This window comes from Anolis sagrei, chromosome 1 (assembly GCF_037176765.1).
Source record: "Anolis sagrei isolate rAnoSag1 chromosome 1, rAnoSag1.mat, whole genome shotgun sequence".
NCBI lineage: Eukaryota > Metazoa > Chordata > Lepidosauria > Squamata > Dactyloidae > Anolis > Anolis sagrei.
In genome coordinates this window covers 139386807-139410698 of record NC_090021.1, presented here as the reverse complement: position 1 = coordinate 139410698, position 23892 = coordinate 139386807, and the positions used below count along the sequence as shown (strand labels likewise).

At 39.2% G+C, this 23892-nt stretch overlaps 1 protein-coding gene across 1 annotated transcript in view; it reads left to right on the top strand.

Annotated features, from left to right (window-relative positions):
- The window catches only part of WDCP (WD repeat and coiled coil containing), a 31732-nt gene extending 8848 nt beyond the window's left edge, over nt 1-22884 (top strand). The window contains exons 2-3 of the mRNA XM_060786917.2: nt 13590-13710; nt 20921-22884. Coding sequence (XP_060642900.2) covers nt 13590-13710; nt 20921-21087 — 288 coding nt within the window. The 3' untranslated portion in view covers nt 21088-22884. The remainder of the gene's footprint in view (nt 1-13589; nt 13711-20920) is intronic.
- Nucleotides 22885-23892: the final 1008 nt, after the last annotated feature.

Sequence of the window (23892 nt, the reverse complement as noted above, 5' to 3'; positions counted from 1 at the left end):
TTGGACTGGATTGAAGACATAAAAGAAGTCATGAAAAGCGATGAAAGATGGGGGCGATATGGCTTTCTTTTACAGGGTGATAGAACAGCCAGGCCGTTTCAAAACCTGAGGTTTAAAAAGACCATTAAGAAGTGGAAATGCACTCCTCAAAACAGAAGGCGATTAATGCATGGATACGTTGAAAGCTCCCAAAGGATAGGGTAAAGAAAGGACGTATTGTGATACTGCCCTAACTAGATTCAGCAGAGAGAAACAATTATGATTTATTTTTGTTTTCAGCCACCTTGAGCCCCATCATTAGGAGAAAGGCAGAAAAGAAATGCGGAGGAGGAGGAGGTGGGAGAGGAGGAGGAGGAGGAAGAGGAAGGGGAGGAGAAGGAGGAGAGGAAGAGGAGGAGGAGGAAGGGAAGGAGGATGTGGAGGAGAGGAGGAGGAAGAGGAGGAAGGGAGAAGGAGGAGGAGAGGAAGAGGAGGAGGAGGAGAGAAACTGGCAGTAGATTGAGTTGGTGTGAGTTTTCCAGGCTGTATGACCACGTTCCAGAAGCATTCTCACCTAACGTTCAGGAGAGAATGCTTCTGGAACATGGCCATACAGCCCAGAAAGCTCACAGCAACCCAGTGATTTCAGCCATGAAAACCTTCGATAACACCAGTGGTTCTCCATCTGTGGGTCCCCAGATGTTTTGGCCTTCAACTCCCAGAAATCCTAGCAGCTGGTAAACTGACTGGGATTTCTGGGAGTTGTAGGTCAAAACACCTGGGGACCTACAGGTTGAGAACCACTGGCGTCTCTTTTGAGCTCCAATTCTTTGCATAAGCTATTCTGGCTGCTGTGCAAATAACTGGGGATCAAAAGAGACACCAAAAAGAATAGAAATGGCAAAATAAGGTCCTGGAGATAATGAATATGGACAAACTAACTTACTGGCTATCACTAAATCAAGGTATACCAAAGAAACAAACTGGGACCTAGTCAAGGAATATTTCAAACAACAGAAAATAAATATCATTAGTTAAAGAGAGTAAATCATAAGAAAGAAGAAGACAGAGAGGAAGCAGATAATTCAACAGATGTAACCTTAAAAAAGAAAAACTTAAAGACCACCAACGACTAGATGGAAGTCACCAAAGTGTTTTTTTTCCTTCTCTCTCTTCTTTTCCTACTTTACTTTCTATAAATGGAAATGTTCTCCCACTTCTGATGTTAAAGACATTTTTTCTTTAAACTGTATTATTGCTTTAAGCTTTTCAATATATTTTTTTTAAAAAGAGAGAACCACTGCCCAACACGTAGTAGTAGATGCATTTGTGCAGAATCTGTTGTTTACTCAGCCAGACAGTGTACCTGCTTTGCTTGGGCAACATATATCCCACCTCTACCATTTTGCCATGTCTGCTACTACAGACGACACAGCTTCATGCCAGCTCCTGGACATTGTGGGCCCCTTTGCAGAGATCAGATTAGGTATCCACGCAGTCAGCACCAAACAAGGGGACGATCTCCTCTCTTTCTTCCTGCTTGCGCAAATGCCAGATTCTGACATGGGCAGAGGTACCTGTGATGGCCAGGAAGATTGGGGGGGGGGGGGGGGAGATCATCTAGGTCACACAGGCACCTCTGCTGATTTCATACAACCAGAGGAAAGGGGCATAATCATCTCCCTCCTTCATGCTGGTTGCATGGGCACTGTTCTGTCAATCTGGAAGGTCCTATGGTGCAGGGAACAGATTGGGAACTATATTGATAATTCAAAAACAACACTTTATTAACTTCTTTTCCTCCTGGATATTATTATAAAGTCTCTGTGAGAAAAAGATAAGTTCTTGGGGTATGCACACGGTTCTTGCTCTTGGATCTTTTCTCTTTCTTAATGACTATTGCTTGTAGTTGTCTGTTTGTCTCTTAGATGTTATTGATGTTTAACTTGACTTGATGTTACTTTACTATATTGTTCCGACGTGACGTATTACTTCCCTTTGCTGTATAGGTCTGACATGACGTATTGATTTACTATATAGCTCCAATGTGACTTCCAGTCCTGCTCACTCTTTGCCTTCCAGTGTCACATTAACAGAGCACACTAAGTGTCTTTTCATGAAATCGGAAGGGTCAGGTCAGAGGTTCCACACCTCAGAAGATCCTTAAAGGGGCAGGGCGAGGGAGGCTCTAAATGCAAAGCGGAAGAGACTTTCCAGACCAGCATTTCTCAACCTGGGGGTCAGGACCCCTGGGGGGGGGGGTCATGAGAGGGTGTCAGAGGAGTCACCAAAGGCTATCAGAAAATAGTATTTTCTGTTGGTCGTGGGGGTTCTGTGTGGAAAGCTTGGCCCAATTCTATCGTTGGTGGGGTTCAGAATGCTCTTTGATTGTAGGTGAACTATAAATCCCAGCAACTACAACTCCCAAATGACAAAATCAATCCCCCCCAACCCCACTAGTATTCAAATTTGGGTGTATTGGGTACCCATCTGCACTCTCCCCAGATTCAAACTTCCGACCTGTCCGTCTTCAGTCCTGATGGCTCAAGGGTTTAACCCATTGTGCCACCGGAGCTCCTTCATAGTTGATTTTGCACATATATTGCCTACATTGGTGCCAGATTTTATGCCTTAAGCCAGGGGTCCTCAAACTTTTTAAACAGAGGGTCAGGTCAGAGTCCCTCAAACTGTTGGAGGGCCGAATTATAATTTGAAAAAAGCATGAATGAATTCCTATGCACACTACACATATCTTATTTGTAGTGCAAAAAAAACCACTTAAAAACAATACAATAATTAAAATGAAGAACAATTTTAACAAATATAAATTTATTAGTATTTCAATAGGAAGTGTGGGCCTGCTTTTGGCTGATGGGAGAGGATTGTTGTTGTTTTTGTGTATTTGGAAATCATTTCAGACATGAGCGAAGGCTATGTAAATGACCTTGGAAGGCCATATTCGGCCCTTGGGCCTTAGTTTGAGGACCCCTGCCTTAAGCTATGTGAGTTCAAATGCAAATAGTCCCTACGGATCTGTACAAATTTCTGGGGACACTCCATGAAAACGGGAGTGGGGAGAGAATTCCAAAATTTTCTCCCCCTGGACTTGTGATTTTATTTTGAACTAAGCGAAGGCACACATATTGTAAGGTTCCCTGACACACCACCTGAACATATATCCAGCAGTGCCCCTGGTTAGCAGACCATGTTGTATCTCCAAACCAGTTGGAAGCTTATGAATTCTTCTGGTTTGGTGTCATGTGGGAATATATTGCAAGGAAGAAAAATGGCCCCATGACCTCTTTCAATAATAGATGATAATAAGCTGTATCACCTTTACCTGCTCCCCATGGGAAATAGCTATTAGCCTCACATTTGATTCCAGGTGTTAATGCACGCAGACCGACAAATTTGAGTTTGATCAGGTTCTTTGAGAATTGGAACCTGGAGGTCTTACTAATTCTGTGTATGATTTCTATAAAAGTTCCTCTGTAGTTGGTAACCTGATTAATAATTCAATCATGCTTTCTCTCCATAGAGTGATACCATTCATTTGATAAATATCTTTGCAACTATGATTTATGGATATAATTTAATACTTTGGAAAAGGAGGAAGAGATAAGTGGAATAAGGATTTTGCCACTGAAGCCAAAGAAGTACAAAGAAACAGGAGAGAACTCTGTGTTGTTAAAAGATTCCGTGGCCGGAATCACTGCGCTGCTGTCCAATGAAGGGTAGTTTTCAACCAGAGAAATGTTTCAAGGACTGGATTGCTATGGGTTTTCCGATCTGTGTGGCCATGTAAAACAGACCTCATAACCTCTGAGGATGCCTGCCATAGATATGGGTGAAACATCAGGAGAGAATGCTTCTGGACAGGCATGTAGCCGAGGGGGGGCTCCAGCCCCCCCCCGAAACTCTCAGGGTGGTTCATGAGAAGGCCTTACTTTATTTAAATTATTATAACATTATTTAAATTGTTATGTTTATTCATATCATGATCTGAACACTATGCTCAATATATCCCATATGCATGGGGCTATTGGGATAACAATACATAAGGTTTGCTAGGGTAGATCTTCAGCCTTCCCCCCCCCCCCCCAATAAAAATCCTGACTACGGGCCTGCTTCTGGAACACGGTCATACAGCCCAGAAAACTTACATCAACCCAGGAGAGATCTCTGTTTCTAATAGATAGTTTAGATTGAATATTTGAGGTCTCATAGGTGTCCCCGGCAGGTGTGTGGAAAACTGCAGCAAAGGGAAGCTGCAAAAAGATTTCCCCGCATAATAGTCGCAACCCCCTTCTCTTTCTAAAAAGGGAGGGAGCGTACGTGCAATGATTATGTGGGAAAGTACAATAAGAATTTTCTTTCCAAGCTGTTTCCAAAGAAAAGAGTAATGAGAAAGTAACATTAAGAATTGTAATACCATGACCAATGACAATGTTAACTGCAAAAGAAACACTATTCCCTATAATGAACTAGAATAGATTGCTTGTAACACAGCATCACTTCCAAGCTCTGACTTTGCCAACTGTGACAGTATCAGAAAAAGAACTACTTCATTACAATGAGTGTGAAATTTGAGGTACAATAATAAATGTTGCAATTTGCACGTACTAAGGGTTAAAGTCGACTGAACACAATTCAATAGACCTTTATGTAAACATGTAAAGAGTTATATAATAAAATTAGCTCCTTATTTTGTTTGGCACAGTGAATAATTATTGGGATAATTTAAGTGTACTGTGTAGATACTTATTTATATGAAAAGAGAGTTGGAGTAATATGGGTAAGTTGAGGTGGCAAAGAATAAGGTTCCAAAAACACAAGAGCAGTTGAAATGATAGACCAATTTAAGACAATTTTAAAAATATTACTAGTTCATTCCACACTGAACATTGACTGCTTATTAGAAAATAAAATGTTCAGTGACTATACAACAGTGGTTCCCAACCTGTGGTCCATGGACCACTAGTGGTCCGCAAGAACTAAAATATGGTCCGCATGCTCACCGTTACTACACCAATGCAACAAGAGCAACTGGTCTCTTATAATGTTTATTAAATACGGTTTTCTGTGAACGAGCAGTTGGCAGCTACTGGATAGCATATGTTCTGTATCAGAAACTATCTATCCAATGCAATTTTCTGAATCAGCACCCCAAATAAACAAACCAAATCTAAAGTTGACCAAAAACTGATTTGGTACTAATGTTGGAGAGTGGTCCCTGGTAAAAAAAAAAAAAAAAAAAAAGTTGGGAACCACTGCTATACAGTAACAGAACAATTTGTGTTTATTTTGTTGTTGTTCTGTACCTTCCAAGTAGTTTCCAACTTATGCTGTGCCTACACTAAATCTACCATGGAGATTTTTTTTTTGCAAGATTTGTTCAGAAAGGGGTTGATTACGCCTTCCGCTGAGACTGAGAGAATGTGATATGCCCAAGGTCACCCAGTGAGTTTTACGTGCTAAAATGGGAATTCAAACTCAGGGCTAACACTCAAACTACTTAATCACTCAAGCTCTTGTAAAAATACTCAAAAGTCAATTCTGCTATAGTCAACTGAATTTACTCTTGAGGATTGTAGCCTCAGAAGTCCTTTGTGTGTTAACTCTGGTGATATTGAGATATTGTGTCATTTCCTTTGCCATCCATCCTTAAGTTGGCAATTTCTTGCTCTTTATATCATTTATTAACTCCAGTCTACTAGCCACAATTGTCAATTATTTGACATCTCCCTCAGAACCAGATAGAGTCATCTTAATGAGAAGGAAGATCAATATTTTTCTTTGTGTCCATAATTGCTTTTTGTCGGTATAATGCGGGCTCTGGTTCCAAAAGGGATAGCAGATCTGATACTGACTATAATTGTGTCACCATCAATCCATAAATGAATGGTTTAGTAAGTGGAGCAACATAAATTAAGGGAGGAATGTGTCCAGAAGAAGATTTCCCCATCTTTTTTGTAGAGATCTTAGCCACTTATTGTGATCTGTAGATATAATACAACCTACAGTATTATTTTTTTTTAATTATAAAGCTTAGTATGAAAGCTAAAGGGTTTTCTTGGTTATATCAATTAGATGCTTACTTTGCTACAGTGAGGCTATAGTCTGAGATGATTTCTGGCTCTCGATACGCTCCCATGACTCTTTTTACTGTGGGTTTCCTACAATTGCTTTGCTTTAGTAATTTTTAAAAATATGCTACAGCTATTTTCAGACTATAACATATATTATATGCTTTACTAATTTCTTTTCCTGCCTCCAGCTCACAAATGCATTAACAGCACAATTCTAATGTGTTTACTCAAAAACAAGTTCCCGATATTTACTCCTCAGAAGATCAGTGCCTCCTGTTTCCCTTCCAGTCGCAGGATTGGAAGGGAAAGTCTATCCCCAAAGTGGCATCTCTCTCCCCAGATCAATGTCTCCTGTCTCCACAGTGGTCGCAGAATTGTAAGGGAATGTCTAAGGACCTCATCAGATGGAGGTCCAGAAACTGGGGGACAATGGGGGAAATTCTGGGGTGGCAGGATAAACTGTGGGGCAGCACCAGCTTCATTCCCTTTCTGTGGTTGGTTGTGGGCTGCCATCCCATGAGATTTCCTGGCTGTTCCCAGCTTCCTCACGCTCTGTCTCCGGCTTCTTCAAAGAGAATACATGTTGTCAACCAGATCCTCTTTTCTTCCTTTTAGCAAGTTGCCAGGATGGAGCTGGGACAGAGCCCAACGGAGCCTTGCCGGAAGTAGCCTGTGTCATATGATGGGCTCCAGCAGACTCCATCCTGGCAGCATGCTAAAAGAAAGAAAAGACCCCATCAGATGAGGTCCTAAATCCCCAAAGTAGTGTCTGTCTTCCCAGATCAGTGCCTCCTCTCTCCTCGGGAATTGCAGGATTGGAAAGGAAAGTCTATCCCCAAAGGGGTGTCTGTCTTCCCAGAAGAGTGCCTCCTGTTTCCTCAGGAATCACAGGATTCAAAGGAAAAGTCTAGTATCCCCAACATTTCTCAATGTCTTTTTTTTTTTTTTGAGTGGGTGGGAACTGCACTTGTGTGATAAATCTGAAAATTGATGATTTCAGGAGAGGCAAAAAAGAACAACCTGTAATGGGACCCAAGAAACTATATGATTTGCTTCCTAATGCAACATGGTATAACACTACTGATATATGACCCCCTCTTAGTGCAGTGGTTCTCAACCTGGGGTCCCCAGATATTTTTGGCCTTCAACTCCCAGAAATCCTAACAGCTGGTAAACTGGCTGGGATTTCTGGGAGTTGTAGGCCAAAAACATCTGGGGACCCCAGGTTGAGAACCACTGTCTTAGTGGGATAACATCCTATGTTGATTCACTCAGGGCATATATTGTGTGATTACAGCTTCAGCCCTGAGTATTATTATAGTAAACAATACTCTGAAGGCACCAGAGCCTGTTTTGTCTTGGAAGCTAAACAGGATCAGTTCTGGTTAGTGCTTGGAAGGAAGACTACTACCAAACCTTAGTTTGTAGGCTATCTTTCAGAGGAAGGGATTGGCAAACCCACTGCTGAATATTACTTGCCTAGGAAAACCATATGTAATGTGACTTGAAAACACACCTCAATGTGTAAATAAGAGTCATGTGATTTAACTTGGGGGGGGGGGCATTTCTACATATAGCTGGTGAAGATCAAAGGGCAAAAGATAGAGTTTTTGACATTTGTTATTAGAAAGATGTTATAAAAGTACATTAAATCATACAAAACCCCACCTTTATCTGACATGGTAAACACCAGAGATGTACAGTAACCCCAATACATTTGCAGGTTTAACTATACCTGGGTTTCTTTAAAATCGTATCTCTAGGAATCTCTAGGTTCCACCAGAAGTTGGCCATAGAATCATGTTGGAGTGTCCACATATTTCTAAGGAAATGCTATTATTATTATTATTATTATTATTATTATTGTTGTTGTTATTATTATTATTATTAGAGGCTTGGGAGGGAGATTCTGTGCCCATAACCCAAGCGAATCTGGAGTTATGGGCAAGTAAGAACTAGAGCATTGTGATGATGCACAAAGCAGAAAACTCAGGTTGTTGTTTTAGATAGAAAGAGAACGGAATGGTGATGGGGATGCTTACTGAGATTTCCATGGTGTATAGCACACTGATGCAGCAAAACTATATAAGAGAGCAAGTGAGGATGAACAGAAACCAGCATCAAAGCACTAAAGGAGATTAGGAGGCAGTGATTTGTGCTGAAGGTTAATTAAGATGTGGAACAGATTACTAAAAACAGAAACAGACGATACAGCTGTGAGCCTGAAGGTAGAAAAAAAATCTAGCTACAAAATGTGTCAAATGTCAAGAGAATACATTTTTACAGAAGCTACAAGATGCAGGACGTTTGAATACTTTTCAGTATTTTGGTTTAATTGTAACACTGCATTTCACTTCTCATTCAATTTGTGGAGGGCAAAAAGATGTTAATGTGGTTTCTATATGATGCTAAACTGAGAAGTGCTGCAAATACCAATTATTGAAGTATAGGTTTAGGATAGGATGGGAACTGAACTTTGTTGGAAGTTAAAATGAGCAGATTTTTTGCTGTCATATTTCTTCATTAGCTACTTTTCATGTCCATACGTAGTGATCAGAAATATTATATCAGAAATTATTCTGACTTTGATACTTAATTATATATCTTTACACTCAAGAATTCTATCATTTTTTTGTCTCTCCCTCTCTTTTAGTCTTCCACTGATTTATTCAGTAGAAGGTTAAATCTCTGTTTTGCTGAACAATTGAACTGAGGTCTAGAAATTTTAAAAACTATTTTGATATGTTAATCATTTGCTTTTTAAATTATTTGAATCATCCATGGTTACTATTTTTGTTGTCTTAATATTTGCCTGCAACTATGCTTTTTTACTTTCTTCCTTAACTTTCATCTATAGGTATGCCAAATCTTTGTTGTTTTCTGCTAGCAATATGAAATAATTGGAATATCTTACATAGTTACATTCCTTTCCTGAGTTTTTACATCTTTTTCCTCTGAATCTGCTCTTGTTTTCTGTATGTGTTCTGCATTTTAATTAAAAAGATAGGGTGATAAAAGGCACTTGCCAACTGGAAACAATTCAATACAAAATATTTGTTCCTATTAGTTGTGAAGACTACATTATGTCTCCATATTGTGTCCTGACAGTGGCTTCTTGTCAAAATAAGAATGAAATGTCTAGCTATTGAGGAAATCTGTCCTGAACAAAATAGACCAGGGATTGGAAGTGCAGCATATAACAAGACATTTGCTTCCCAGTATACTGTCTCTGTGTAAATCTCCAAGCATTATCTGAGCAAAGTAAGATTGAAACTGTATTGTCAAAGGCTTTCATGGCCAGAATCACTGGGTTGTTGTAGTTTTTTCGGGCTATATGGCCATGGTCTAGAGGCATTCTCTCCTGACCTTTCGCCTGCATCTATGGCAAGCATCCTCAGAGGTAGTGAGGTCTGTTGAAACTAGGAAAAGGGGTTTATATATCTGTGGAATGACCAGGGTGAGACAAAGGACTCTTGTCTGCTGGAGCTAGGTGTGAATGTTTCAACTGACCACCTTGATTAGCATACAATGGCCTGACTGTGCCTGGAGCAAACTTTTGTTGAGAGGTGATTAGATGTCCTTGTTTGTTTCCTCTCTGTTGTTGTGCTGTTGTAATTTTAGAGTTTTTTTTAATACTGGTAGCCAGATTTTGTTTAAGATTGAAACTGTATGTGGGTGCAGGAAAAGATCAATTCATCATATTCCTTGTTTATCATTCAAAACTGTTACACTTTTCTCATTTAAGTGCTTATTTTGTTGGAAATAGTACCTTCTTCAAGCCTCCACTAGTTATTTGTTATGTATATAATTCACATTGCTTACTGTATTGTATGTGTGTGTATTGGTTTTCATTTTTCTTTTACTCTTTGTTGGAGGGGCTGCAGACCATGTGATCAGATCTGGGCTTGTTCAGGACTCAGACTCCATTTTTAGAACTATATACCTTTAGACTTTAGTAGGAACTGTATGCTTAGGGACTCCATTGGACTTTCAGATTAGACAGAGACTCTATTAGACTCTCAGAACAGAGAGATGCTTTAGATTGTGGACTATTGAATCAATAAAGATGTCCTGTGTTATCTACAAAAACTACTTCAAAACCTATCTGTAACTGGACTGATAAGCAAAGTACCTATATGCTGAATACCCGAAGTTTGTGAGTAAACCAGCTATCTTACTTTTAAAGAAGTCTGCTTTTTTGTCTCTTGAAAGCATGATTTAAAGGCAAATATATTTTAAAGGAGAGTAGATGTTTTTGGGCAACTAAAAATGAAGCTCTGGTGTGTATATATGCCTTTTGTGCATTGGCATATATTTGTCCCTAACCGTTCAAAGAAATATCTAGGTACATCAGTTTAACAGCTGAGAAACCTGATTGCCTTGCATAAGGTTATGATTCTAACACAGTGGTTCCCAACCTTTGGTTCTCCAGGTGTTTCGGACTTCAGCTCCCACAATTCCTAACAGTTGGTAAGCTGGTTGGGATTTCTAGGAGTTGAAATCCAAACCACCTGGAGGACCAAAGGTTGGGGACCACCGCTCTAACAGGTCATGCTTTTTACCAAGAGGTTATGGCATCATTTTTCAAAAGGTTATGACTTCTAACAAGCTCATGCCTTTCCAAAGATCATAAAATCTCCAAAAGGTTATTGAGATTTCCATTTTCCAAAACATTCTAACAGCTCATTTTCCAGTGTTGCCCAAACTCTTGACACTTACACTGGTATATTTGTTAAATAATATGCTGCAGTGTCTAACTTTCAAGAGGGAGCTGGGCATGTTTTTCTTCAAAGGACACAAAACACTCAATATCTTGTGTCAGAGGTGGTAATACTACCTTCCACTGTACACATTTTACACATTTTATGCAATAGTAACATAGGGATGCAGAATTTCTTTGTCAGTAGAGATAACTGAAGCACTAAAGGATTGCTGCAAAGGCATGTCACTTTGATATAATGCCCTGTGACTAGAGATGTGAAGGCCTGGGGAAAATGGAAAAATTAGGGAAAATAACAATTTTTCCAGTTTTTCCCCCAAAGCCACCCCCTCCCTCCAGAAAAATTGAAAAGTGTGTAGAATAGGTTTTTTTTTCCAATGACAAATAATATATGACATGGTATTCAAAGTATATAAACCAAAGGCCTTAATGAAAGATTTCAGAGACTTTTTGTTTCTACACACTTTTTTCAATTTTTTCCAGAAAAAAAAATTGGTTGTGGAAAAAAAAGAAAACAATTGGGTTTAACCCAAATTTTCTGTTTTTTTCCAGGCCTTCCCATCTCTAACTGTGACATGGCTGTGTATGCACGAACATGTGTGTGCGTAAACATACAGTTTATGGATCTACTATGCCCACTGATATTTGTACGTAATGTACAGGATTCATGTTCAAAGGTTTAGAGTTTGTAAACTTTTACTAATACAAGTATAGGTTGGAGTCTCTTTCTGAGGACAGCATCTGATTCCATAGGGGTACTGCTGTCCTTCTCTCTACCATTCTTCATCCTACTGCTTGGATTCTCTCATACTACTTCCATATATTTCTAATATAGGCTCGTTTATGCCAGACAGGTTAGCCTAGTGTAAATCAGGCTGGATCAAATATTTAAGTATGGTATTTGAGGCCATTGTCCAGATGGCCTAGGACCACCTTTGTCCTGCTGGGCTGTCACCTTCTCTGTATTGCTGCCATGGCTCCTAGAAAGCTCTGGTGCTCTGGACAAGCGCCTGGCCCCTGCAGTATTGTCTGCAATATCAGAACAGGGCACCTGAACAATCAACAAGAAGAAGGGTGTTGATATCTCATCCTTCTTGCTAGTCATGCATGCAGCAGAAAGGTGAGACGCTCAAATAGAGCTCCGTGGTCAGCTTGGAGTGTTGACAGCAACAACACAGCTATGATCCATCTCTTTTCTCTATGATAATCAGTGCAAGGATTGTGTGATAATGCCAGTTTCCAACCTGGACACTTGATTGGTCTGCTTTGGATCTATACCTGCCAAATTGTCCCTAAGTCCAAAATATTCCAGAGTTTCAAACAAACTTGAGCGTATCCTCTGATTTTATCTTAAACAGGGCAAGGTTGCTTTTAAAAAATGGAATAGCTCCTCTTGGTTGATCGGGGTATAGGGTGGCTTCCTGTGCTCAATGGGATTACACTCTCCCTGAAGACTCATGCCCGCAGTTTGGGGGTCCTCCTGGGCTCAGCGCTGACACCTGAAGCTCAGGTATCGACGGTGGCTGGGAAGGTTTACGCACAATTAAAACTTGTGTGCCAACTGCGCTTGAAAAGTCTGATCTGGCTACAGTGGTCCATGCCTTAGTTACATCTTGGATGGATTACTGCAAAACATTCTATGTGGGGCTGCCCATGAAGATGGTTCAGAAACGGCAATTAGTGCAAAACACAGCAGCCAGATTTCTAACGGGAGCTGACTACAGGGAACATACCACCCCCTTGTTAAAGCAGCTCCACTGGCTGCCTATGAGTTTCCAGGTCCAATTCAAAGTGCAGGTTATCACTTATAAAGCCCTTTACGGTCCAGGTCCAGCCTATTTGCGTGACCGTGTCTCCCCCTATGAACCCATTCCGGCCTTAAGGTCCTCTGGGGAGGCACTTCTTACAGTCCCACCACCCTCAGAATCGCAGCTGGTGGGAAAGCAGGAAAGGGCCTTCTCTGTAGTGGCTCCCTGTCTCTGGAATGCCTTTCCCAAACAAATCAGATAGGGACCCTCTCTAGGAATGAACTGAAAACATAAATTTGGAAGCGGACATTAGGAAATGACTAATTATAAGTTATCATGATTGTGGTTTTTGTATAGCTGTACAAACACCAACTGGCTTGGACCTGTTGCACAATATGTTTTTAAATACAGCAAAAATTTAATCTATGTATTTTACTACGATATTGTTATTTTAGTTTACTATGTTTTTAAAATCTTCTCATTATGTATTTTGTTTTTATTTTTGCTTTGGTTTTGTATTTATTTTTTTGTAAGCCGTCCTGAGTCCTGTTGGAGAGGTGTTGGGATATAAATAAAGTTTGTTTATTCATTAGTCACTAGATGCCATCACGTGTCATGAAGATAGCTAGTGTGGCCCAAGTTCACAAACCCTGTGTTAGCCCCCACTATTTTCAATACCACTTTAACCAGCATTCTGAGATGATTGGGTTTACAGGACCCAGACTACAATCCTATAACCATTTACCAAGAAAACATTTGAGGGCTTTCCTTCTGAGAAGATATGCAAATAGCTACTCTGCCAGAGAATTTCAGCGTTCTTTCAACACTTCCAGAAGGACTCAACTCCTACTTTTGTAAGCTGTAAAATATGTAGCTGCTTGTAAAATTGTTTGTGCCCCTTATTGCACAAACATTTTTGTGCCCATAAAAATAAAGAGGGAGGTAGCAATGAAAAACTGGGAGGGCTGGTTTCTGGGAATAATTGCTAACATAGAAAAACTGCCACCTCTATTCTAACCAAGTGCTTATTTCTGTGTGTTTATGTGCCTGAAGAAGCTTTATTCGAATGGATCCATAGTTGAAGAAACGAAAACTGTTCTCCTATGTGATGGCAAGATTCATCTGAGTTTAGTCCAGCAGCTGTTTGATCTGCCTGTTGTTGAAATGAAATATGGTAAGTTCCGTTTATTACTCCCTCTCTTTCTTAGACTACAAGGTTTGTTTCCTAAGCAGGATATTTTTGGAAATATCAGCTATACTATAATTAGCAAGAGTTTTTTGCATGTATATATTCCAGTGTGACTTAAGTTCAGCCAACCTGGAATGTGTCCAGAGGAGGGCGACTAAAATGATCAAGAGTCTGGAGAACAAGTCCTAGGAGGAGCATCTTAAAGAGCTGGGCATGTCTAGCCTGAAGAAGAGAAGGCTGAGAAGAGAAGGCTGATGGCCATATATAAATATGTGAGGGGAAGTCATAGAGAGGTGGGAACAGACTTTTTTTCTGCTGCCCTGGAGACTAGGAAATGGAACAATGGCTTCAAACTACAGAAAAGGAGATTCCACCTGAACATTAGGAAGAACTTCCTCACTGTAAGAGCTGTCCAGCAGTGGAACTCTCTGCCCCGGAGTGTGGTGAAAGGTCCTTCTTTGGAGGCTTTTAAACAGAGGTTGGATGGCCATCTTTCAGGGGTGCTTTAAATGCGATTTTCCTGCTTCTTGACAGAAGGTTGGACTGGATGGCCCATGAAGTCTCTTCCAACTCTATTATTCTATGATTTTATGATTCTATGACCTCCATCCCTTACCCCTTTGGTCATTAGATGAAGTTAAACTTGATCTCTGTCAAGCTTGAATTCATAATTTTGGTTCATTAGTAGCTGATAGTGATCAAACCTTCCTACATTTATCCTAATTGTACCATGGGTTACTGAAGCTGCCCCATACTCTATTGGTGGACATGCTGATTTAGAAAATAGGTTATGAATAAATGGAAAGTTGGCTTTGATGCCCACATTTTAGAATATTGTCTCTGCCAATAATTTTCCCATTCCACAATTTCTTCAGCCAATATCCAGAAACAGAATACAGATTAATATGTAAAAAGTAAAGGTAAAGGTTTCCTCTTGACATTAAGTCTTGTTGAATATGACTCTGCGGGTTGGTGCTCATCTCCATGTCTAAGCCAAAGAGCCGGCATTTTCTGTAAATGCCTCCAAGGTCATGTGGCCAGCATGACTGCATGGAGCGCCATTACCTTCTTGCAGAAGTGGTACCTATTGATTTACTCATGTTTGCATGTTTTCAAATTGCTAGGTTGGCAGAAGCTGGGCCTAACAGCGGAAGCTCACCCCAAACCGCTGACTTTTCAGTCAGCAAGTTCAGCAGCTCAGTAGTTTAACCCACTGCACTTCCAGGGCCCCCAGATTAATATGTACCCCAAGTCAAATAAATGGATGCCATATCATGATAATGCTGTTGTTTATCTTAAAAAATAAATTGATATATATAAGACCTGGAATGCTTTCACATTACGCAATTATAGCACTATGATTTCACATTAAATATCATGGGAGCATACTATCCTGGAGCTTGTAGACAGGTAAAGCATCAGAGGCACTCTCAGGCTTAATATATACTCAATATGCCTCTCTAAATTACAAATCTCAGGGTTCCACAGGATGGAACTATTCCAGTTGAAGTGGAAGCATGGCACAGAGATTGTGTAATGTGAAAGGGCTGTAGTTTAGCAGGCTCATACAACAATAGCATAACTGAAGCAATCTGCTGGCTGCTGCTTCTGACTAAATTGAACAATTGCAGAAATAAACTCAAATAAAAGATTCCCTAGCGTGTTATGCATTTCTTGTTTATAAAAAAAAATCAACACACAGCAAGTTTTTCAAATGATTAAGCAGCCAATACCTAGATTAGTTTCATCTATACTGAAAACAGAAAGAGCTGCCAACTGTTCAAATTACTGTCTTTATTTGCCAGTCTTGATTTACTTGTGAGGGGGGAAGCAATCAGAAAAGGAAATACTTTTTATGTAGAGTCCCTATTCATAACAACTAAATTTGTATTATTAATCCTTATATAAATATTATGGACTGCCTTCCTGTAGAATTAAAAAATAAATCATTAAAAAAGAACTTTGTAGACTGCAAGGACTTAATAAAGAAGAGAAGTGTAAGGTGGGGCATTCTCTACACAGAGGAGATAACATCGCCAATGCTATTGCTTTCTGATATTTTTTGAGGTGCCAAATGAAATCTTGTGCCCTGTACAGCTGCAGTAATGGTATATTACTTCTTCATTGCTGTAAATTAAAATGAAATAATAATAATAATAATAATAATAATAATAATAATAATAATATACTTTATTTATATTCTGCTCTATCTCCCTGAGCGAATTACAGGGTACATATATGGCAAACATTCAATGCCATTATACAATTGACAACAAAGACAGACAGTACATAAACAGACGCAGGCTTCCCTCGTTTTTCATCTCCGGCATCTGGAGGCTATGCTCAACTCGGCAATGGGGAGGTGCTGTTGCTTCATTTTTCCACACTGAGGAGCCTGTTGTCCATGGACACCTTTCAGATCAAATTGCCAGCATGTTTTCAGGGGTGCCTTTTACCTCCCCACCAAAGTAATACCTAATTTATCTACTCACACTGCTATTTTCGAACTGCTAGGTAAGCAGAAGCTAGGGCTGATGGTGGGAGCTCACCCCAACCTGTAGCTTGAACTGCCAAACTTCTGGTCAGGAAGATCTTCTGTAACTGATGGTTTAACCCGCTGTGCTAGCCGCGGCCCTAAAATCAGCAGTAGCAGCAAAAGGAATAACCGGAGCAATCAGAACATCATTTTATTATTTCAACCATTTGAGAAGAAGGAGTCCTCATTGGATACTACACTGTTAACATGAGGGACATCAGTCAATAAAAGTCCATTTGTGTAACCCAGATTTAATGCAACATCTGCTACAGCTGGATTTGCTTAGTGGAAGAACAGTGTGTTCAAGTGTTCAAATCATTTTGGATAGACAAGTGGGTAATTTAACAAACAAACTGCACATGTGTTTCAATCAGATGATAACCTGTAAGTGCCGAAATACTCTGAAGACACCAGATCTTGTCTGATCTTGGAATGTATGTAGAGTCAGTCTTGGTTAGTTCATGAAAGGGAGATTGGTGCTGTAAGAGAGAGAGGCGGAATGGCAAAATCACTTCTGTAGAATCATTGCCTAAGCCTAGAGAACCCTATGGAAATCATAGGATTGCCACAAATTGACAGAGGACTTGAAGGCAGATACATATCTCCACTTGTAGCTAGCAGGCCAGGTGAAGCCTCCAATATTCTTCCCTATACTTCATCTGGCTCTATTAATTTGCTCTATTAATCTTTTCTGGATTAAGCTTCAATTTGTTAGCCCTCTTCCAGCCCATCACAGCTGCCAAGCACTGGTTCAGAACCAAGGCAGCTTCCTTGGCTTTAGGTCAGTGGTTCCCAACCTCTTTTTGACCAGACAACACTTTGACCAGAGACCACTTGACCAAGGACCACTCTCCAACTCTAGTACCAAAAGGGTTACAAATTGGTTTTTTGTCAACTTTAAATTTGGTTTGTTTATTTTGGGTGCGGACTCAGCTCTCGTTTCTGATACAGAACATATGCCATCTACTTGTTGCCATCTGCTTGCCCACAGAAAACCACATTTAATAATCTACAGCTGATATGGTAGTAGTAATCTTTTGTAGTTAGTCAGCCTCTCCCCTCCCAACATCCCCATTGCCTTGGCACTATGAGAGTTTTGCAAGACGGGTTGCTTTGGTGCCACATGGTTTCAAGGCAATGCTGTAGTAATGGTGAGACCGCAGACCATATTTACATTCTTGCGGACCACAGGTGGTCCACGGACCACAGGTTGGGAACCACTACTTTAGGTGGAAATTGTATGTCATCTGCGTACAGGTAAAATAGTGCACAATTTAAAAGAATCAGCAAAAGCCACAGCTTTACTTCAACTTTGACAGCTGGGGTATCTTTTAACACCCTGAATTTTAGAACTACAAATATAATTAATCATGGTATGTTTATATTGGAGTAACATGGTTTAGAAATTAGAAAAGCTCCTAAATTCAACATTTCGGTTTTTCAAAATATATTTCCTTTTCATAAATCAGATTTGTTAGGTGCTTTCTTATAGAACAGTCTACTCTGATGAATGCCTAACTAAATTTAATACAATAATCTTATGGAGAGAGGGGACTGGAACATTATATGTAAATCCTTGGTCATATTTCATTTCTTGTAATTTGCGTTTTTCTGTGATACAAAAATGGTCAACATTTAACAACTTCTGATAGGAGTCAAAATTTTAAAAAGGGAATGGTTTTTGATCTACAGCTCCAGGAGATAAATAAAGATATTATTTAACTGTAATTGACACTATCCAGTGTAGCCAATGCTAAATGAGAGTTACAGCCTGATGTAGTAGTTTGAGCACTGGACTATGGATTCAGAAACCAGGATTCGAACCCTCAAATGGACATGGAAGCTCATCTTGAATAAATCATACTGTCTCAGCTCCAGAGGAGGGCAAAGAAAACACCTTTGAACAAAATCTTGCTAATAAAACATCATGAAAGTTTGGCTTTAGGGTTGCCATAAGTCAGAAATGATATGAAGGCAAAGAACAACAATATGTCAAAAAATCTGGAATATCATATTTGCCTAACCTTGTTCTAATAAATTAAGCATCTACGTGTGAAAAAATACTTGAGTTCATTACATTGTTTTTTCCCATTATCTCCCTTCACAAAGATGCATATTGTTTCCTTCTTTTTCCCCATGATTTATCATATTGTACACCATTCACTGATTTGCCAGAGAAATCGACAATAATATCTTACAACACTTCCCATAAAGTAAAGACGAAGAGCTACACTAAGAATCAAACCAGCCTGTAATGTTTTGGATAAAATAATAGAATGTGTATTTACTCACTACAGAATGTTAAGAATTTTTCATGCTTAAACTTTGGATAATGCCCATTCACACATATGGTCAGTTTATATTCATGCATACCTTTATCTATATCCATACATACACACGTGCTCAGGGTCGTTTATAGAATCCAAAGTCTGTCCAGAATTAGAAAGGACGCATTAACTGGAAAAGATTAAAAGTTCATGGTTGGTAACAACAATCTTCTTATGACGTGATGGACAACATGAAAGAGCACGGTAACTGTTTCAGTTATTAGATCTATCAAAATGGAATTTTTGTTTTCATTTCTACTTCTTTGTTCTAGATTCAGATGTAAATTGACCTGTAGATTGGGAAGAGATAAGCAACATGTGACATACAGTGTTGGAAGATATTATAATATTGTTAGGGTTGGTTTATAATTCAGTTAAATTGTCATTGACTCAGATAAAAACTACTACATATTACTCCTAACAAAAAGGAATCATTACTATAATATTATATTCTAAGGCTGGGATTTAGGGAGCTGCTTCAGTAATATGTAACAAATCAATTCCTCCCTGATTTGAAAAGTAGTTCCCCAAATTGCAAACTATTGCTCAAACATCAACAGGGCAAACAACATCTGGAATTATTTAGAGAGTTTTAAAGACCTTTGACATCATCTAAAACTTCTGAACTTCTAAAAAATAAACTAGCAAACAATGTTTTTGAATGCCTACCATGCGGAGACCCAAAAGGCAATATTAGATGGATGCTCAAGAACTTATGTAACAGTTATTTTCTTTGTACAGCAAATGACCATATTATTTTACAAACAGTCCTTTAAACATTTTGACAAAGGCTTTCATGGCCGGAATCACTGAGTTGCTGTGAGTTTTCCGGGCTGTATAGCCATGCTCCAGAAGCATTCTCTCCTGAAATTTCGCTCACATCTATGGCAGGCATCCTCAGAGGTTGTTGAGGTCTGTTGGAAAGTGAGGTGGAGGAGGGGAAAGAACTTTTGTCTGTTTGAGGCAAGTGCGAATGTTGCTATTGGCCACCTTGATTAGCATTTAATGGCCTTGCAACTTCAAAGCTTGACCGGTTGCTGCCTGGGGGGAGGTGTTAGCTGGTCCTGATTTATTATTGTCTGGAATTCCCTGTTTTTTGCCTAGTTACCAAAATGACCATACAGTCAGGAAAACTCACAGCAACCCAGTCCTTGAAACATTCCTCTGATTCAAAACTACTCATCATTGGATATGAGTAATTCAAAAAAGAGTTTAATATTTCACACATACTTTTTGTATGGATTTTGCAAACTAAACCACTGTGATTAATAAAGACTATTATGGTATGAGGAATTGGTAAACAGATCTAGCTAAATAACATAACTAATTACGGTAAGTATAAAACCAAAATGAAGTAATATATAGAGCACCATGCCATCAGGGTTGTATGCAACAGAGTCCTATTTTCCCTGCAGCCATAAAGTCCTTAAATTTGTACATAAGGATTGGGGGCTCTATGGGACAAGTCGGTGGTTGAATGAAAGCTGCAAGAGGAAAGAGAGGAAGGAAGAATCCTGTTAAAGCTTCAGTGAAAGTTCATTTCCATGTTGTCTTAATGTATAAATATTCGGAAAATTCAGTAATAATGTATTTGGTATACGAAGCATATAAAAGCACGGTTCTGGCCCATGCTACCTATCCGAACGTATCTCTGCCTATCAGCCCGTCAGGACCCTAAGATCTGGGGAGGCCCTGCTCTCCATCCCGCCTGCTTCACAGGTGCGGCTGGCGGGGACGAGAGACAGGGCCTTTTCTGTGGTGGCCCCCCGGCTGTGGAACGCCCTTCCCATGGAGGTTAGATCAGCCCCCTCACTAATGGTGTTTCGAAGAAGATTAAAAACTTGGATGTTTGAGCGGGCATTCGGACCAACAGTGCAATGAATGTTATGATACAGGAATGGAAAAACGGACGACGAACTTGATTACGACTTATGAGATGTATTGTGTTGTTTATTGTTATATTAATATTGTATACCATGCTATTAGGGTTTTAAATTGTATATCTTTGTCTGATTTTTATCCTTGTTGTAAACCGCGTTGAGTCGCCTGTTGGGTTGAGAAACTGCGGTATACAAGTAAAGTAAATAAAATAAATAATAAATAAATAATTTGACTACAATGCATACGAAAGAATCACAAAATCTTCAGTTACTCAGGTATGAGTTAAAATCAACATGCCTCAGTACTGTAAGCAAATAAGTGACACTAGAGTCTGGTGGAGAACCTAATGGAGAAAAAGAAATAACAAAGTATTATAGTAATTTCATATTGCTTATTTAGTAATGCATATTACACAAATATAGACTGATGTTTTCTTCCCTTTCTTCCCCAGGTTCTTCTTGGATTGTTCTTGCTGCAGATAATGAAGGTTTTATTCCACTAACATTCAAAGCAAAGCAGGAGATAATCATAAGGGAAGGAAGTGATAGTTTGGAAACCTGTGGAAGTCGTTCCTTCAAAAGAAAAAATCCTTCACAACCACCAAGCAGTGTGACCTAATTAGACAACCACTTAAAAAAAAGCTATTCAAGATAAAAACTGCACAGGTAGAAAATGATCAGCAGGACAATTGACTGCATTATACTTGTAACTCATGTGTCTTTCATTCTACAATGACTAGTTCTCACACATACTACAAGGTCAGATTTAGTATATCATGTCTTAAGTGAAATTTGGATGGGCCAAATAACTCATCTGGGCGTGAGATAAACATGTTTTCAACTCTATATACGAACATGCTAAAGCATCATTGTTTCATCCATTTTCATTCGTCATGCGAGATGACACCATGGAACGAACATCTTGAATACAACAGAGGGAGGAAATATAATGGTGTTTTGGATCCTGACATTCTGTGATTGGAACCCTGTTCAGAGCATCCTCCCATTAGCAGAAACAGGCAAGACGGGACAGAAAGCAGTTTTCATTTACAGTCGGCCTTCTGTATCCACGGATTCAACCATCTACATGTTGAGAATATGTTCGAAAAATCCAAAAAGGCTTGATTTTGCCATTTTATGTAAGGCACACCATGTTACCAAACAATTGTTTACAATGGGGCTTGCCACCCGCTGTATTCCGCTTTCTTCCTGAAACCCAAAAATATGGTCTGTGATGTGGCTTGGGAGACCTTCAACAGAGACTGTCAGGGGGAAAAGTTTTAAAAGTTTGCCATTCCACCAGCAGTAGTCCCCACTGGGGAAAAAAATCTTCTCTGCAAACCCAAACAGCTTTCACATGCATGGAAGATCCATTTATTCATATTTCTTTCATCATGGAGACATGTTCTGTGTATAAATTGGTTAATAAACTAGGAAATATTGTCCTATGTATTCCAATGAATGCAGACAAAGCCAAAACATCTCTCTACCTCCTGAACTCTTTTGGTGTGTATGAATGACAGGACTTTAAACCATCTAGTGTTTTTTCACAGGGACCAGCTATTTATACTGGGAGAAAGACCTTCTACTAGAACAGGTATTAGCAAGGCAAGCAACTCAGTTCTGATTAGGATGGTAATAGGGGCAAAAGATTAAAGTCTTCACCCACTTCCAAATTGTGTTCCAAGTCAGATCCTGTACATCTGAAGTGTACTTTTAAAAGCTATCTTGTGAGCTTGACTCCAAGGAAAGGGTGGAGAACACTGGATTTGAACTTCTTCAATCCAACGTATTTGAACTTCTTCAATCCAAATATTTGAACTTCTTCAATCCAAATATTTGCACTTCTTCAATCCAGGAGGAAGAGGGAAAATAGTCCTGTTTGTTGACCTCCTTGTTTAGATATATGGTTTCTTGACTTGTTTGAGGATCATTCCACAAACTGTTTTCTTCGTGGATACTGCTTCTTTATAGGAAAGGCCATTGCAATATAGGCATAATGCCATGTGAAGAATCCATGTATGTTTCTTTTTGTGGAAATACAATGGAATGGACACATTGAATGTTTCTAAGAGATTCCAGAATGTATATGTTGTGTCAATGTTTTTTCTCTTGCTTGAACATAACGTGTGACATAGCGGTTTCTAGATTATAAGAATCAATGCATATATTTTCTTTGTGATTGTTTAACCAATCCTGTTAATACAAGTCTACACATATGATGAAATCTATACGGTAGAATATAAATTGTTGTTGAGAAATTTCCAGCCCCCTATGTCCAAATTGCAGTCTTTTTCAGCTTTTTAACTAAACTGTAGAATAGTAGCAGCTTGTGAAGGCCCTTTATTGTGGGAAACAAGTTTCGTGTTAAGTGCTATGAAGAAATAAATTTGAAACACATCTTTATTCTTCTTCAGAGGTTCTATTTTTGCACTTTTTTATATGAGGGCAGCTTTTTAAAAAATTACAATTGGGTCCAGCCTGGTTATCAACGAACTGTCATCATTTCCTCATTAAAAACTCCAAATATACTGCAAAATGCATGTAGCTATCCAAATGGATTCTAATTTCTCTACCTGTGATATATTTTTTTAGCTAAAAACCCACTACCAAGAAACAGCAAATGTATTTTTATAAACAGAGTTATCTGACAGATAAGAGTTCTAGTTTATTAAATGTGTTTATGGAGTCAATGGAATTCTGCCTATCATTTCACTTTTTCTTATGAAAAGTTTTCTACTTTGCTGGATTAACTCCGATTTTTCATTTTTGCTGTCTGAAGTGTTTGATGGAGAAAAGTCCCATCTTTCATTTACCGCACTCCAACTTATTCACACTTCCAGACATCTCTGGTGTAAATGTAGAATTAATGGAATTTGACATCAGTTTAAGTGATATGATTTAATGATAGGGAATCATGGGGAATTGTAGTTTTACAACTCCTCTCCAAATAGTGCTGGTGCCTCACCAAACTAGAAATCCCAAGATTCCATAGCACTGAGCCATAGGAGTTAGTGGTGTTAAACTGCATCCGTTCTAAAGCATAAGTGTATCTTGTCATCTTTTTTCTATACTGCTAAAACTACATTGCTCCATAGCAAGTTCTGAATAGCCTTCAAGTGTGGTAGTTTGGTTTACTTTTTTCTGGCAAAACATCGTATCCATGTATTTGATTAGTCCAGTGACCATTTTAAACATTTACAAAAAAATAAACAGTATAATTATATTGTCGAAGGCTTTCATGGCCGGGATCACTGGGTTGTTGTAGGTTTTTCCGGGCTATAGGGCCATGTTCTGGAGGCAATTTTTCTCCTGACGTTTCGCCTGCATCTATGGCAAGCATCCTCAGAGGTAGTGAGGTCTGTTGGAAGTAGGAAAAATGGGTTTATATATCTGTGGAATGACCAGGGTAATGATTCAGCTG